This window comes from Mastigoproctus giganteus, chromosome 6 (assembly GCF_048544385.1).
Source record: "Mastigoproctus giganteus isolate SK-2022 chromosome 6, ASM4854438v1, whole genome shotgun sequence".
In the NCBI taxonomy this organism is placed as follows: domain Eukaryota; kingdom Metazoa; phylum Arthropoda; class Arachnida; order Uropygi; family Thelyphonidae; genus Mastigoproctus; species Mastigoproctus giganteus.
The window spans coordinates 106,013,331-106,028,433 of record NC_143580.1 but is presented as its reverse complement, the minus strand read 5'-3'; the positions used below and the strand labels follow the sequence as shown (position 1 = coordinate 106,028,433).

General features: G+C 35.9%; 1 protein-coding gene across 1 annotated transcript in view; it reads left to right on the top strand.

Annotated features, from left to right (window-relative positions):
• The window catches only part of lili (LMBR1-like protein lilipod), a 229,356-nt gene that overhangs the window by 160,562 nt on the left and 53,691 nt on the right, over positions 1-15,103 (top strand). The window contains exons 9-10 of the mRNA XM_090376265.1: positions 5,905-5,995; positions 14,923-15,003. Of these exons, the coding sequence (XP_090232391.1) occupies positions 5,905-5,995; positions 14,923-15,003 (172 nt within the window). The remainder of the gene's footprint in view (positions 1-5,904; positions 5,996-14,922; positions 15,004-15,103) is intronic.

Below are 15,103 nucleotides of genomic sequence, written 5' to 3'. Positions count from 1 at the left end.
CCAATCCGTAAACCCTCGAGCCATTTACGCTCCCAGTATCCGTGTGCACGATCCAAAATAATAGCGTCCTCCGGGGAGATTTGATGCTGCTTCTCCCAAAAATGTTCGGCCACGGCAGACTTATTATAATCAGTGGTTCTTATGGCATTTAAATGTTCCCCCAGACGATCCCTAAGCCGTCGTTTTGTTTCCCCCACATAACACTCCCCACAATCCGGGCATTCTATTCTATAAATAACTCCGCTGCTGAGATCTTTTGGTATACGGTCTTATAAGGTGATCAATTTGGTATACACTTATAAGGTGATCCAGAGGAAGCCATTGGTGGGTCTGGAACGGCGAGTCAATAAATTGGTGCAATCCTGGTTGAACACGGAGAAGATTTCCAAGGAGAGTTACTGGTCATTACACACTACAGGTAGTCAACTCCCGCGATTCTACGGACTGCCAAAAATTCATAAGGCAGAAGTACCCTTGAGACCTATAGTTTCATTTATAGGGAGTCCTTCCTATGCGCTATCAGGGTACTTGGCCAAATTAATTGCACCCATGGTGGGGCAGTCCGAGTATGTTGTTAAAGACAGTAGAGAGTTTGTGAATTTTGTGGGGAATTTGACTATAAATGATGATGAGAGCATGATCTCTTTTGATGTTGTATCTTTATTTCCATGTATTCCTATTAATCATGCAGTATATTGTGTAAAAATGGCATTGACCAGGGATGCCTCACTTGGTAATAGATCACTGCTCAGTGTGGAAGATATTTGTACCGGGGTAGAATTATGTCTAGCTAGCACTACCATGTTATTCAAGGAACTATGTATAAGCAGGTTCGCGGTACGGCCATGGGTTCACCCATTAGTGCCACCGTGGCCAACTTGGCCATGGAGGAGTTGGAAAGTAGGGTTTTTAGTGGGTGTTCGTTTCCTATCAGGAATTGGAGAAGATACGTTGATGATACCTTTGCCCTGGTCCAGAATGGGAGGGAGGATGATGCCGTTTGCTGGCTTAATAGCTTCTCCCAGTTTATACAATTCACCTCAGAGGTGGAAACGGGTGTTTTTGGATGTATTGGTCTCTAGGGTGGGTTCTAGGCTTAAGACGTCAGTTTTTAAAAAACCCATGTGTAGAGGTCAATACACCCACTATAATTCAGCACAAGCTGGACAATATAAGAATAGTGTAGCAAAAGCTTTATTTGACAGAGTAAGATCACACTGTACCACTTCTGAGGATAAAGAAAAAGAAATTAATCGTGTCACGGCAGAACTTAGAAAGTGCGGATTCCCCCAGAGGATCCTGGATAGATATAGTAGAGGAGTGTCCGAGCGTAGGGAGTCGTTCGTCCCGGTAGTCACCGCATACATCCCCTACTATCTTGGGCCTTACTGAGCATCTGGCAAGAATTTTACGGGGTTATAAGACGCTGTGTACAGCTTCCTGGGCGGAGGCTGTGCACAGCTGTGTCTCAGGTCAAAGACCGTATATCAAAAGATCTCAGCAGCGGAGTTATTTATAGAATAGAATGCCCGGATTGTGGGGGAAACAAAATGACGGCTTAGGGATCGTCTGGGGGAACATTTAAATGCCATAAGAACCGCTGATTATAATAAGTCTGCCATGGCCGAACATTTTTGGGAGAAGCAGCATCAAATCTCCCCGGAGGACGCTATTATTTTGGATCGTGCACACGGATACTGGGAGCGTAAATGGCTCGAGGGTTTACGGATTGGTTCATCCAGTAAGAATACCATGAATAGAGATAGAGGCATGCGTATTCATCCTATTTTTGAAACAATTGTATTAAGTTCGGATGAACGATTTTCTTTGCCACGTACCCGAGACATTTCCGCTTCCGGTTCTGACCATGTGCCGATTGAACCACGTGGAGAAATACCACGTGTGGAGGTACCGTGAACCTGCTATTTAAGGAGATGTTGCAGGAAGTCATATTACTGTTGAAGAAGAGAGCTGACGCTCTCGAGGTTTTTAGCGCTTTTAATTTTATATTTTAGCTTATTTTATTGTAAACGATCTTTTATTACAGTTTTTAGTATTCCGCAATATACAGTCATTAGTTTATTGTAAATAATTTGTTTTTTGATTTTATATTATTTTCATACTATTTGTGAAATTTTAGTCGCAGTAAAATTTTATTCAATGGTCGGTGTATGAGTTTATTTCCTAGATATGTCATCTAAGTAATTTTTTAGCTTATTATATATATCTTTGGAGGTAGTGGTGCTCTCTAATGATTTACAGAATAACATTTCTTCAGCAAAATTACCTTTATCAATATATCTTACATAAGTTATCAGTACGGCTTCACTGTCTCTCAAAGTTGATTCATCCATTTGCACTGAGAATTTTCTTGTTTTCAGCTTTCCAACAAGTTGTATTTCAATATCTTCACTCATTTCATCTATTTTTCTGCTAACAGTATTGTTATTGAGTGTCATAGCTTTCACGTCTTTGTCATCATTTCCCAGAACTGTTTTAAGAAATGCTGATATTGATGGTTCGATTAAATTCTCTCCTATAGTATGATTTTTCTCAGATTTAGCAATGAGTAAAGAAATTTCATAATTAGCCTCAAGAGTACGATTGACAGTTGCAGTATGAGCAATAAACAGAGACTTTAATGTTGCTCTTTTTTCAAAATTCTTCCTTAAAGTTTGAAAGTAATTTAAATCTGAATTTACATGAGCATTATGTTTTGCCTTCAAATGCGCCTCAAGATGACCTCGCTTCATTGATTCGTTGGTCAAGCATTGTTGGCATAAAAGACAAAAAGGTGACCTTTGATCGTGGACAGTGGGTAATAAATCAAAAACTAAAAATAAACTATGCATTAAAGTTAATTTAATTTTATTTTAATATATCAAAATTAATTATTAGTATGCTTTTTGAATGAATAAATCACACAAATTACTGAATTCGGGCTATTAAATCTGGTCTCTGTGAACAAGCAGATAAGTCTAATTTGTCAAAAATGAGATAAGTGCACTATAATAAAGTATTTACTATTATGTGACATGCAGATATCTTCGTTATTGTAGTTTTAGCGTGAGTAATAAATATTTGTATATTCAAATATATGCATGTTTATATGAGAGTGTGAAGTTTATTTTTCCTCTCTTGCAAATTCAAGTTTTTGGACTTATTTGCTTATTTACTGAGACCACAGAAATATACATATACGACAAATACATACCATTGTGTATCAAGGTTCTTCATTAATAATAATTCTGTGCGCAGACAAAGTAATTTTTTATTTTAATCTGAGATCGCCAAACCTATCCAAATGTACAGTCACGACGCCCAAACAAGCGTTTGTATGAAAGGAATTACCTATTTCATATAACATGCGGAGTTTGCAGTAGGCTACAGTAGACAACCACTTTGCTTGTGCATTGCGCATGCCATAAGCAATCGTCCAATACAGTACATACTATTCCTTCACTAGGCATAGTAAGCAATACTCTCCGAGCAAACTGTAGTTGATATTACTCCAAACTTTCAAGTGTGGCTCTATAGAAAGTACAATATTTAACGAATGCTTATTTCAAATTGAGATACCAACAATTCTTCTTTTGTACAAGTTAAATCATAGTAGACGGTCGTTTTAAACTCTAGACGAGCAATTTTTGATGCCCCTCCCAACAATCAAATTTCCCCCATGTGGGGCATGGGACCCACGTTGGGAAACACCGACCTAGAGGGACTCTCTGCTGGACCCAGCAGGTTATAGACTGGTTTTGGATTGTGTGATAAAAAATTTTAAATGACTTAAGATCTTGACAGGCTAATTTCCATAATAGCAGATGCCTGCCTCCAATATGTTTGGATTGGGCAATGCTGCATCTGCATAGGGTATGACCAATCCTAAAATATTTGAAACTTGAAGAAGCTTGAAATTTTAGGATTTCTTATTTGAAGTCTTATTTTCACAAAGGAGGATCAAAGGGTGACACAAGTAATTAAAGACCTATTAGTTAACTTCTGTTCCAGGGAAATTAATGGAGGCACTGGTTAAAGAAGCACTGCAGGATCATCTAAACAAGACTTCAGTCTTGTTTAGATGATCCTGCAGTGATCATCTATGATCGTCTAAACAAGACTTCAGTCTTGTTTAGATGATCATGGGTTTCTTAAGGGGAAGTCTTGTCTGACCAGTTTGATTGGATACTATGAAGTGGTCACAAAGGAACTGGATGCAAAGAATAATTTTGATATCATATATTTGGATCTTAGAAAGGCTTTTGATACTTGCACTTGGAAGACTGCTGCACAAATTGGAGCAATGGGACATTGGAGCAAATTGCTGCTATGGATAAAGAGATGGTTGAGTGGGAGAAGACAGAGTGGAAATCAGTGGACACTGCTCTTCGTGGACTAATGTTATTAGTGGAGTCCCCAGAGTTCAGTGTTGTGTCCATTGTTGTTTTCTGTATTTATTAATGACATTGATGATGGTATATCAGGCTTGATGTCCAAGTTTGAAGATGATACGAAGGTTGGCAGGGTTGTTAATGACACTAATGACAGTACACTGCTGCAACAGGATCTAGAAAAGTTCAGCAGATGGGCTAAGAGGTGGCAACTGAAGTTTAACATTGACAGATGTAAAGTACTGCATATGGGAAGCAGTAACCCCAGAGTAATGTATCAACTGTGTGGTACTACACTAACAGTGGTAGAGAATGAAAAGGACCTGGGGGTAATTGTGCCGTCAGATGTGAAGTTTTCTTAGCAATGTAGACTGTCTGCAAGAGTATATCATGGTGTCTTGTCTTGTCAATGATATACAGGAATTTTTCTAGCCCGAATAAGGAGGTGATTATCCCTTTGTATAAGGCAATGGTCAGGCCACACTTTAAGTACTATATACAGGTCTGGAGGCCTCATTTTAAGAAGGATCTAGAGCTGCTGGAACGAGTACAGAAAAGGGCAACAAGATTAGTGAATGGAACAAAGGGTTGCACTTACAAAGAAAGGCTTAAGTTTGGAATGGTAACATGAGCTTGTGAAAGCCCACGTGTGGAGCCAGTACTCAGATGAAAACACTGGTAAAATGTGTAAAATGTAAAAAATAATAATAATAAATAAATAAATACTGGTTTGATGATGCAGGGGCTGTTCTTTCCCTGATCTCTGCTGCATATAATAGCAGGAGTACATAATTTCTGATGAGCAGTGTCCTCCATGACAGTATAGTGATTTCACTACTTGTCACTTGTTTGGAGAGGTCCCGTTTCAATTCTCATCTATGGCTGGAGGAATTTCTAAAGTCCTCTTTATTCAAGGCCTGTAGTTAGCCACTCTTAGGACAATGAAGTAGGCTCCCTCTGAGTTATTCTTGGTTCTTCAGCCATGCAAATCAGCCTGTGAACACACATTTCCACAGATTTATATAGACACAATATGTTCTAAGTCGCTGATGTGCGTAAAGCCCAACAACAAAAACAAATGAAGAGCAAAATGTGTAGCTGTGTAAAAATATAAATATAATAAATTTTAAGTATCTTAGTATTAATTCATGTCTTTCTAACCCTTAGCCACATGCCTTTAATTTGAGTTTAGGATTTTATACTTGGATATGAGTTGATCTTCAAATTTAAAACAGCTTTTTAGTGCTTAAAAGATTGATTTATGTCCTGGAATATATGATAATTATTCATACGTCAACAATGAGTGATAATTTTTCGTGTAGGCAAACTGACCTGTTCAACTTCAGCCCACGGAAATGTTCGAGGTTGAACATGTCATTCAGCCTTACTTTTTAAAAGTAAGGCTCATTGTTACAGATAAAGAGAAAGTTAGTATTGCAGTAATTATAACATTTTAGCTCATGAAATATTTCAAAGATATATTTTCAACATTTAGTGAAATACTTTATTATAGTTTCTGAGAGATATACAGGAAGAATATTATATGGCTGTATTTGAGGAAGATGACCTTACAAGAAAGATAAAAAATAATTCACATGTAAAATGTAAGTTTTTTATTATAATCTCATATTTATTATTTTTAACAGTTTAGTTTTGGAATTACCAGCAAGATAATTTTTATCACAGGTGCTTTTCATTCTAGTAAAGTGAAAAAAAATAAAAGAAAAAAATTTAACTATAAATTACATAAAATATAATCACTAGCAGTTAAGGTTGTCTCTTTTAATCTTCCTTTAATTTATCTTTTAATTTTATCATGCCAGTTGCATACCTTTTAAATGTGCAATTTTTCTCACATACAGGCTTCTTTTAGTTTTTAATTTTTTGTTTCTTCAATTCATCATCTTTAAACATACACAACACAATATGAAGAAATGGGTTGGACACACCTGACTAAAAACATAAAACTCCCATTTCACATAAAAGATCCTCAACATCAAATTTAGCACCCCTTCTAGGAACAGGTTTAAAGAAGCACTACAGGATCATCTAGACAAGACTGCAGTTATAGATCAGACATAGCATGGGTTTGTTAAGGGGAAGTCTTATCTGACCTGATTGCTTACTATGATGTACTCACAAAAAAACTGGATGCAAAAAATAATTTTGATAACATATACAGTTGATTCTGGTTATTTGGGACACATTGGGACTAGTGCATTTTGGCCCGATTAAGCAACTTCCCCAATTATCCGAAGTTTCACGTAAATAGTTAAAAAATACAGTGGACAGGTTTAAAGAAGCACTACAGGATCATCTAGACAAGACTGCAGTTATAGATCAGACACAGCATGGGTTTGTTAAGGGGAAGTCTTATCTGACCTGATTGCTTACTATGATGTACTCACAAAAAAACTGGATGCAAAAAATAATTTTGATAACATATACAGTTGATTCTGGTTATTTGGGACACATTGGGACTAGTGCATTTTGGCCCGATTAAGCAACTTCCCCAATTATCCGAAGTTTCACGTAAATAGTTAAAAAATACAGTGGACCCCCGCTTTACAATTGGTTCACTGTACAATCAAATCACGTTACGATGGACTCACCGTAGTAAAGTACCATTCACTACACGATGTGTAGTAAGCTCCGGTCATTGTGATCACGTTTGTGAATTGAATTTTAATTCTATTAAACAGCGATTAAATAGCGAAAATAGGAGGAATATTATCTACAGGCTATGAAAGTAAAGATATATTAAGCACAAATTTACTCTTTATTGCCTTACCAATTAAAAAATTAAATGATACGTGAAAATCAGAAGAATATGTGTGATAATCAGAATAATTAATACATACTATAATATGTACATACTAACTAGTTGACATTTCTGTTCACTGACATTTGTGGGTGGGGGTTAAAATTTAAAACAGTAAAAAAGATAAGTAATCAATAACAAAGAGCCTGGCACACACAAATTGCAAGTAACACGATACACACAAGTGAGAATGGAGTAACAAGTTACGAAGCTTTAAAAATAGAAATGAAGAGAAGATTCTGAAAATTAATTTTTTTATATGATTGAAGATTCCATGGAAGTGTACACATTTCACCATAATAACCCACAGAATTCCAGCTGTCGGTATTATCGCAAATTCAATAAGATCGAGTTTACTATCTGTTTATGGTAGATTGCACTAACAGAAAAGACCAATAAACAGGTGATTGCTAATTGTTTTTATTGTTTTAAAATAACCTCCAGAAATCCGACTGAACCACGTGGTACAGTCGCAGACAATCATAGGGTAATCTCCAGTGCTGCGGTCTCCTACCTCGATTAAACAGCATGTTGTCCCAATTAAGTGAAGTAAACCCTGGCTATTTTCTCAATTGAGTTCTGTTTTTAAAGATTTTCCCCAAATGCCTTGATTAACCGGTGGCCCAAATAACTGGAATCCACTGTACTTGGATTTTGGGAAAGCTTTTGATACTGTTGCACGTGGAAAACTACTGTAAAAGTTGGAGCAGTATGGCATTAAGGGGCAAGTTGCTACAATGGATAAAAGGATGGTTAAATGGGAGAAAACAGAGAGCGGTAATCAATGGACACTGCTCTTCATGGACTAATGTTATTAGTGGAGTTCCTTAGAGGTCCATGTTGGGCCCATTGTTGTTTTATGTATTTATAAATGATATTGATGATGGTATATCAGGCTTAATGTTCAAGTTTGCAGACAATAGGAAGGTTGGTAGGGTTGTTAATAACAGTAATGATGGTAAACTACTGCAACAGGATCTAAAACAGTTGAGCAGATGGGCTGATAGGTGGCAACTGAAGTTTAACATTGACAAATGCAAAGTACTGCATATGGGTAGCAGTAACCTAGAGTAACATACCAACTGTGTGGTACTAAACTCAGGCTAGTGAAGAATGAAAAAGACCTGGGGGGTAGTTATGCAGTCAGATATGAAGTTTTCTGAGCAGCGTGGTCTGGTCAATGATATAAAGGAATTTTGCTAGCAGGGATTATGCCCTTGTATAAGGCAATGGTCAGACCACACCTTGAGTACTACATACAGGTCTGGACACCTTGTTTTAGGAAAGATGTTGAGCTACTAGAACGAGTACAGAGAAGGGCAACCTGATTAGTGAGTGAAACACAGAGTTGCTATTACCAAGATAGGCTTAAGTTTTGCAAACTGCTGTGTCTGGAAACTAGACACTGCAAGATGATCTGATTTGAGGTGTATAAGGCCTTGAATGGTTTGAGCACTCAAACCATTTCGCACCTGAGTGGAGGCATATTGAGGCAAATTGAGGAAAGACAGTTGTAGAATAGATGTGCGGAAATTTGCCTTTAGCCAGCAGGTGGTTGATTGCTGGAACAAACTTACATCTGTCATTGTGTAAGTTGACAGCTTAAATAAATTCAAGGCTGAACTAGACAGACTTTTGGAGTGAATGGTTGGGTGAAGCAGGAAGGGTTTTTTTTTTTTTTTTTGGCTAATGCTATATGAGCTTGCTTTTTTTGCATCATATGCCTATGTTAATGCTGAATGGTGTATTTCTTTTATTCCTGTAGGTGACGGAATATGTACAGAACTGTATAAGAAAATAAATATCATTTGACTCAACAATGGATAACTATTGGTTGGGAGGACACAGATTGGCCAGCTACATGTGGAAGCCACTGGGTCCTTCACTGTATCTGAAAATGCCAACTCAAGGCTACAGAAAAAAATTAAAGGAGAAGGAATGCATAACCACAGCAAGAGGTTCAGTGCCATCCATAAAAAACATAAAATGATGCTAATACCTGGCCTTCACATAAATGCAGCAGAAAGTGTGCGTGGAAACTTGGTATACCTAATTAATTTTTGGCAGAGAATGCAAAACGTTTTGTCTCCAGGCTCAAAAACCTTCACATTTTTTAATGTAGTTTAAAACTGGCACCAAATATTTGTTGTGACAAATTTAAGCAAGGCTTTTGAAAGTCATTACTTTGAAATAAAAACCTTTGGACATTCTACTTAACAACTGCATGAATTCAGCCTAACTAAATATCAGCTCTTATACTTGTTTTCTGGCTGAGATATTTTCCTTCAAAGATTGACTCATAATTTGAAAGTGAAATTTGACCTATCTTAAGGGGCAAATATCTTAATGTGGGACACTTCAATTCTCTCGTTTTTGCCACCACTGGAAAGGGCAGAGTTTCAGCTACAAGGATCATGGTTTACTAGAACTCTGGAATATTCTAAAATCATGCAAAAAAAGTATAAATAGCTGATATTTGAACCATGCTGTTATTAATGTGTTTTATCTTCATGATGAACAGTTTGTTTATTTTGTTCCTCTATTTTTTATTGTTTGACTGTAATAAAGTTAATTAAGTTTTCATTGCTTGCAGAAATGTCCACTTATTAGTCACCATGGAATCAGAAGATTTTGCTGGAGATAAGCTAGACTCATGCACCATCAGTCATATGGATAATTCTAAATGTCCTGTGCTATCCTATACATGCAAAACTGGGTTAAAATTATTTAAAGAATTTGAATTTGAAGAACAACAGCTGATAGGTCGACGTTGTGGATTAAAACTGGGTGAAGAAGACACAATTTGTCTACATCATGAAGCATTGCTTTTGACAAAATTTGAATTTTTGCAGCATTCATGTTGCAATCCTTTCCAGAAGAAAAATCATATGGTGAAAAAAAGTTTACAAGCAATTGATTTGTCAATGGCAGACTACCTGAAAGACCTAACAAAGGTAGACATAAAACCAGGCCAGAAGCTGTGCCCATCATGCCAAAAAGAGTCTAACAGCCAAAAAGCAGGAACATCAACTTCATCTGGATCAGATCATGATGACAAAATGCATGTGACTGAAAGCTTGAACACACGATTGATGGCTATTGGTATTTCTCCTCTGAAATTTCAGGGAATGGCTAAGAGAAATTCACAAGGCTATGCCAAAAGAAAGGCAAGTCAAGTACAAGATGTAATTGCTAGTAAAGTTGCATCTATTGGTGGTTTGGATCCAAATGACATCATGGAGCCAAGTGCAAGTCATCAGTGTGGAAATTGCTTAGATTACAATGAACTGCTGAAAGAATTGAAATAAAAGTTGATGGTATCAAATCATTCAGAAAAACTTCAAATATTAACACTAGCTCCAGTTAGTTGGTCCATAAAGAAAACAATGGAAGAGCTTAGTGTCTCGGAAAGAATGGTCAAGAAAGCTAAAAAACTTAAAGCAGAAGAAGGAATCATGGCCATACCTGGAAAAAAGCTTTCTGAGCAAGTAAAGCATTCCTATCGATGCAAGACAGATTCATGTTTGCTGAATATCAAATGACGCACTACATCATTTGTGGCTCATGTAGATCAGACTAGTGAAACCAATATTCAATATGTGCCAATTGTTAATTTACAGTCTGGCCAATATATTGCCTGTATTTATGACAATAATTTTTTTTTGGTGGATTGGAAATATTTGTGAAATTTCATTTGAGAGAACATGATGTATTGGTAAATTTTATGCATCCTCAAGATGTCTGCTGGATTCCTGAACAACAAATTATTGCCAATCTTCCAGCTCCAAAAACTACAACAATGGAACAACAATATAGCTTGCCTGAAGTAGTAATATCAATCATCAATGAAAAATTACAGTCCATTACAAAGCAGTGATTCAATATCTTCACACTCATTGCTTATTTCAAATTGTATTGTGTTTTAAATAAATTTTGTTGCAGTTATAACTTCTTTCAAGCTTAGAAACCAATAGAACATCATCTTTATGCTTGGAATCCTGAATAAAGACCACTTTTCAGGCTTGGGAACTTGCACTAAAGAAACCCATGCAATTTCTTTTCTTGCCATTTGCACCCCCATTGTAAAAAAAAAAATACAGATCTCCTTGTGAATTAGTAATATATGCTTTCTCCTTAAACCAAAGGGCAGAGTAATTGCAGAAAATTTCACTCTTGTAAATGCAATAGTTCTGTCCTTGGCGCCTCTGTAGCCAGGTGGGAAGGAGCAGCAGTGCGTAACACACGTTTCTTGATTAGACCGGAGTTCGAGCCTGTCACCACCAAATACGGAAGATGCGGAAAGGTCAGGGAATGACCACCGCGTATTCCCAGAGCAATATGGCCTTAGTTGTTAATGCTCCTAAAAACCAAATAACAAACAAACAAGTTCTGTCCTTATTGAGATGTGAAACTTCATCATCAAATAAGTATGCAAATATTATGTGGAAAATATAAAATGTTTAAGTCCATTTTTTAGGCCTTAAGTAGCAAGACACAAAATTGAAAAACCATGATTCTTGTTGCTTAAAACCTACTCTTTCCAATCGTGGCAGAAATGAGAGAATTGCAGGTGTGCCTCATTAAGATATTTGCCCCTAAAAATAGGTCAAATTTTGAGTATCTTTGAACGAAAATTTCTCAGCCAGGAAACAAGTATAAGAGCTGATATTTTAGTTAGGCTGAATTCATGCAGATGTTAAATGGAATGCCCAAAGAAGGTACCAAAGGTTTTTATTTCAAAGTTATGACTTTCAAAAGTCTTGCTTAATTTTGTCACAACAAATTTTTGGTGGCCACATTGCAAAAAATGTGAAATTTTTTGAGGCTGGACACCAAAAGTTTTGCATTCTCTGCCAAAAGTTAACTAGGTATACCAAGTTTCAGAGCACTACCTCTCAATGTTGTGCAATAGTAACACTTAAAACTTTGAAATTTTTTTTGATTTGCTCCACATAACGTAAATGACCTTTACAAAAAAGGTGCTGGTGCCTCAAGCATACTATATTTTGAACTGAATTTTTGCACAGCTTCTTTGGAAATGTGTTTAAACATCTACACAAAGTTTCAACAAAATTGAAGATGGTGGAGCAGGGATCATCTTCAAAATTAGGCTATTTGACATGGAAACCACCCCTAAGGATAAAGGGGTGATTGAGTGTGAGAAAAGGAGAGTTGTTCTTAGTGGGCACTGCTCTTGTTATTGTTAATAGCAGAGTCCCCCGGGGTTCACTACTGGGCCCATTGTCATTTTCTGCATTTTTTAATGGTATTGATGAAGGCATATCAGGTTTAATTCCAAGTCTGCAGATGATATGAAGGTTAGCAAGGAAGCAAATCTCTGTAATCAGGGTATTCTACTGCAAAAGTTGTATAAAAATTAGGCAGGTGGACGGAGAAGTTGAAATTGAAGTTTAATATCGACAAAAATGCAAGGTACTTCATATGGGAATCAGTAATCCTGCATTAACGTACCGGCTGTCTTATCACACTCAGGGCAGTGGAGAATGAAAAATCCATGGGGGGGGGGGTAATGGTACAATCAGATACAAAGTTCTAGCCCATGGGTGATGTCAATGATATACAAGAATTTTGCTCAGAGTATAAGAAGTCATTATCCCATTGTGTGAGGCAATGGTTAGGCCACATCTTGAGTATATGAGGCAACCATACAGGTCTGGATGCCTTTAGGAAGGACATGGATCTATCATAATGAGTGCAGAGAAGAGCAACAAGATAACAAGATTGGTGAAGAGGAACAAAAGGAATGTCTTACCAAGAAATGCTTCTTTTTCAAATTGCAGCATCTGGAAACTAGGCACCTGTGAGGAGAACTGGTTTATGTGTTTAAGGCCTTGAATGGATTGAGTGAACTCAATGCTGATGGAGCCCTTCCTTTTGCTCAGACTACACATGAGGGGACATAAATTTGATTGTTGCAGGTAATGTGTATAAATTTGTCTTCAGCTGGAGGCAGAGGTTGATTGATTGTCGGAACCAACTTTAATCAGGTGTTGTAGAGGTGGGTAGTTTGAATAACTTTAAGGAAAAACTAGATAAGCTGGTAGAGGGGGTGGACAGGTGAAATGGGAAGTGTTTGATTTTTTGGTTTGTATCATTGCATTAAAAAAAGTAATTCACTGTTATTTAATAGCTACACATATCAATGGAATTAGTTCAATCTGCAAGCCCGCAAATAGTGTCTGCCTATAAAAAAAAAAAAAATGGGAGTTCCTAATTTGAGGATTGAAATTTTTAAGTGAATAACTGTTTGTTTGATTGGTTGTTTTTGTCATAACTAATATATATATATATATATATATATATATATATGTGTGTGTGTGTGTGTGTGTGTGTGTGTGTGTGTGTGTGTGTGTGTAAAAGAATAAGAGTTTACCTCAATATGATACGTAGAACACGTCCATATGATACTCTCCAGAAATTAAAACGAAAACAATTTTAAAAAATCGAAAATCTTACATTACAGTAAGAAATAAAATGTGGAATAGGAAGTGCTTAAAAAACGGTACTCATCTTTGAATAAATCTGCAATAGTTTTTTTAAAAAGAATGGTGATTAAATCATTTAGGTGGGCAGGTAAAGTAAAGGGATTAAGGAGGTTGTTAAGGTTAATTTAATGGAATTTTAAAATGGGCCCAAGGAAGTAGAGTGCACATCTCCAATCCTAGGTTGTCATTAAAGAAAGAAGAAATCATTAAGAGTGAATTAAAAAGGATAATATAGTATGACGGATAATGGATAATAGTATTATCCATTTTAATTCACTCTTGATGATTTCTTCTTTCTTTAATGACAACCTAGGATTGGAGATGTGCACTTCTACTTCCTTGGGCCCATTTTAAAATTCCGTTAAATTAACCTTAACAACCTCCTTAATCCCTTTACTTTACCTCCCTACCTAAATTATTTAATCACCATTCTTTTTAAAAAACTATTGCAGATTTATTCAAAGGTGAGTACTGTTTTTTAAGCACTTGCTATTCCACATTCAGTCTAATATTCACTGTATTATAAGATTTCTATAATTTCTAGCAGTAAGAAATAACTAACAATAATTAAAAATGAAATGAACACAATTAAAAGTCAATTTTAACGCAACTAAAAATTAAGTAAAAATAATTTAACGAAAAAAATGCAAAACGATTTTCCTTCCTGAAGCTGACAATGCTTTTCGACCATATGTCGTGATCATAGGAATGAAAGTTGATTCCTGTGATCACGACATGTGGTCGAAAAGCATTGTCAGCTTCAGGAAGGAAAATCGTTTTGCATTTTTTTTTTTTTTTTTGTTAAATTAATTTTTAATTGTGTTCATTTGATTTTTAATTATTGTTAATTATTTCTTTACTGTAATGTAAGATTTTCAATTTTTTTAAATTGTTTTAATTTTAATTTCTGGAGAGTATCCAGAAATTTATATATAAAAAATTTATTATAAATCAACAGGGATTACCTTTATTTTAGATATAGGAAGCTTCTTTTCCAACTCTCCTAGTCTAAGGAAAAGAAGCTTCCTATATCTAAAATAAAGGTAATTCCTGTTGATTTATAATATAATAGAATATAGGAATTATTGAGCATTTAATAGCTCTCAATTATCAAATAAAAAATTTATATATATTTTTTTTAGCCTGAACTGTTTCAGTTTTGCATGTGTGCTGTAGTAATTTTGCTTATTTTAAATTTTGACAGCTTCAATGAATATTGATATACTGAATGGAACAGAAACTGTGCATCATCTTGAAAAGGTTAAAAAGGAACGTAAAGAATTGGGTTAGTTGTTATTGACATGCTTTCATTTACGTTTATCCTTTTAGCAATTATGGTTTTATTTAATAATATCACTTATATTATTTATTGATTTGCATTACTA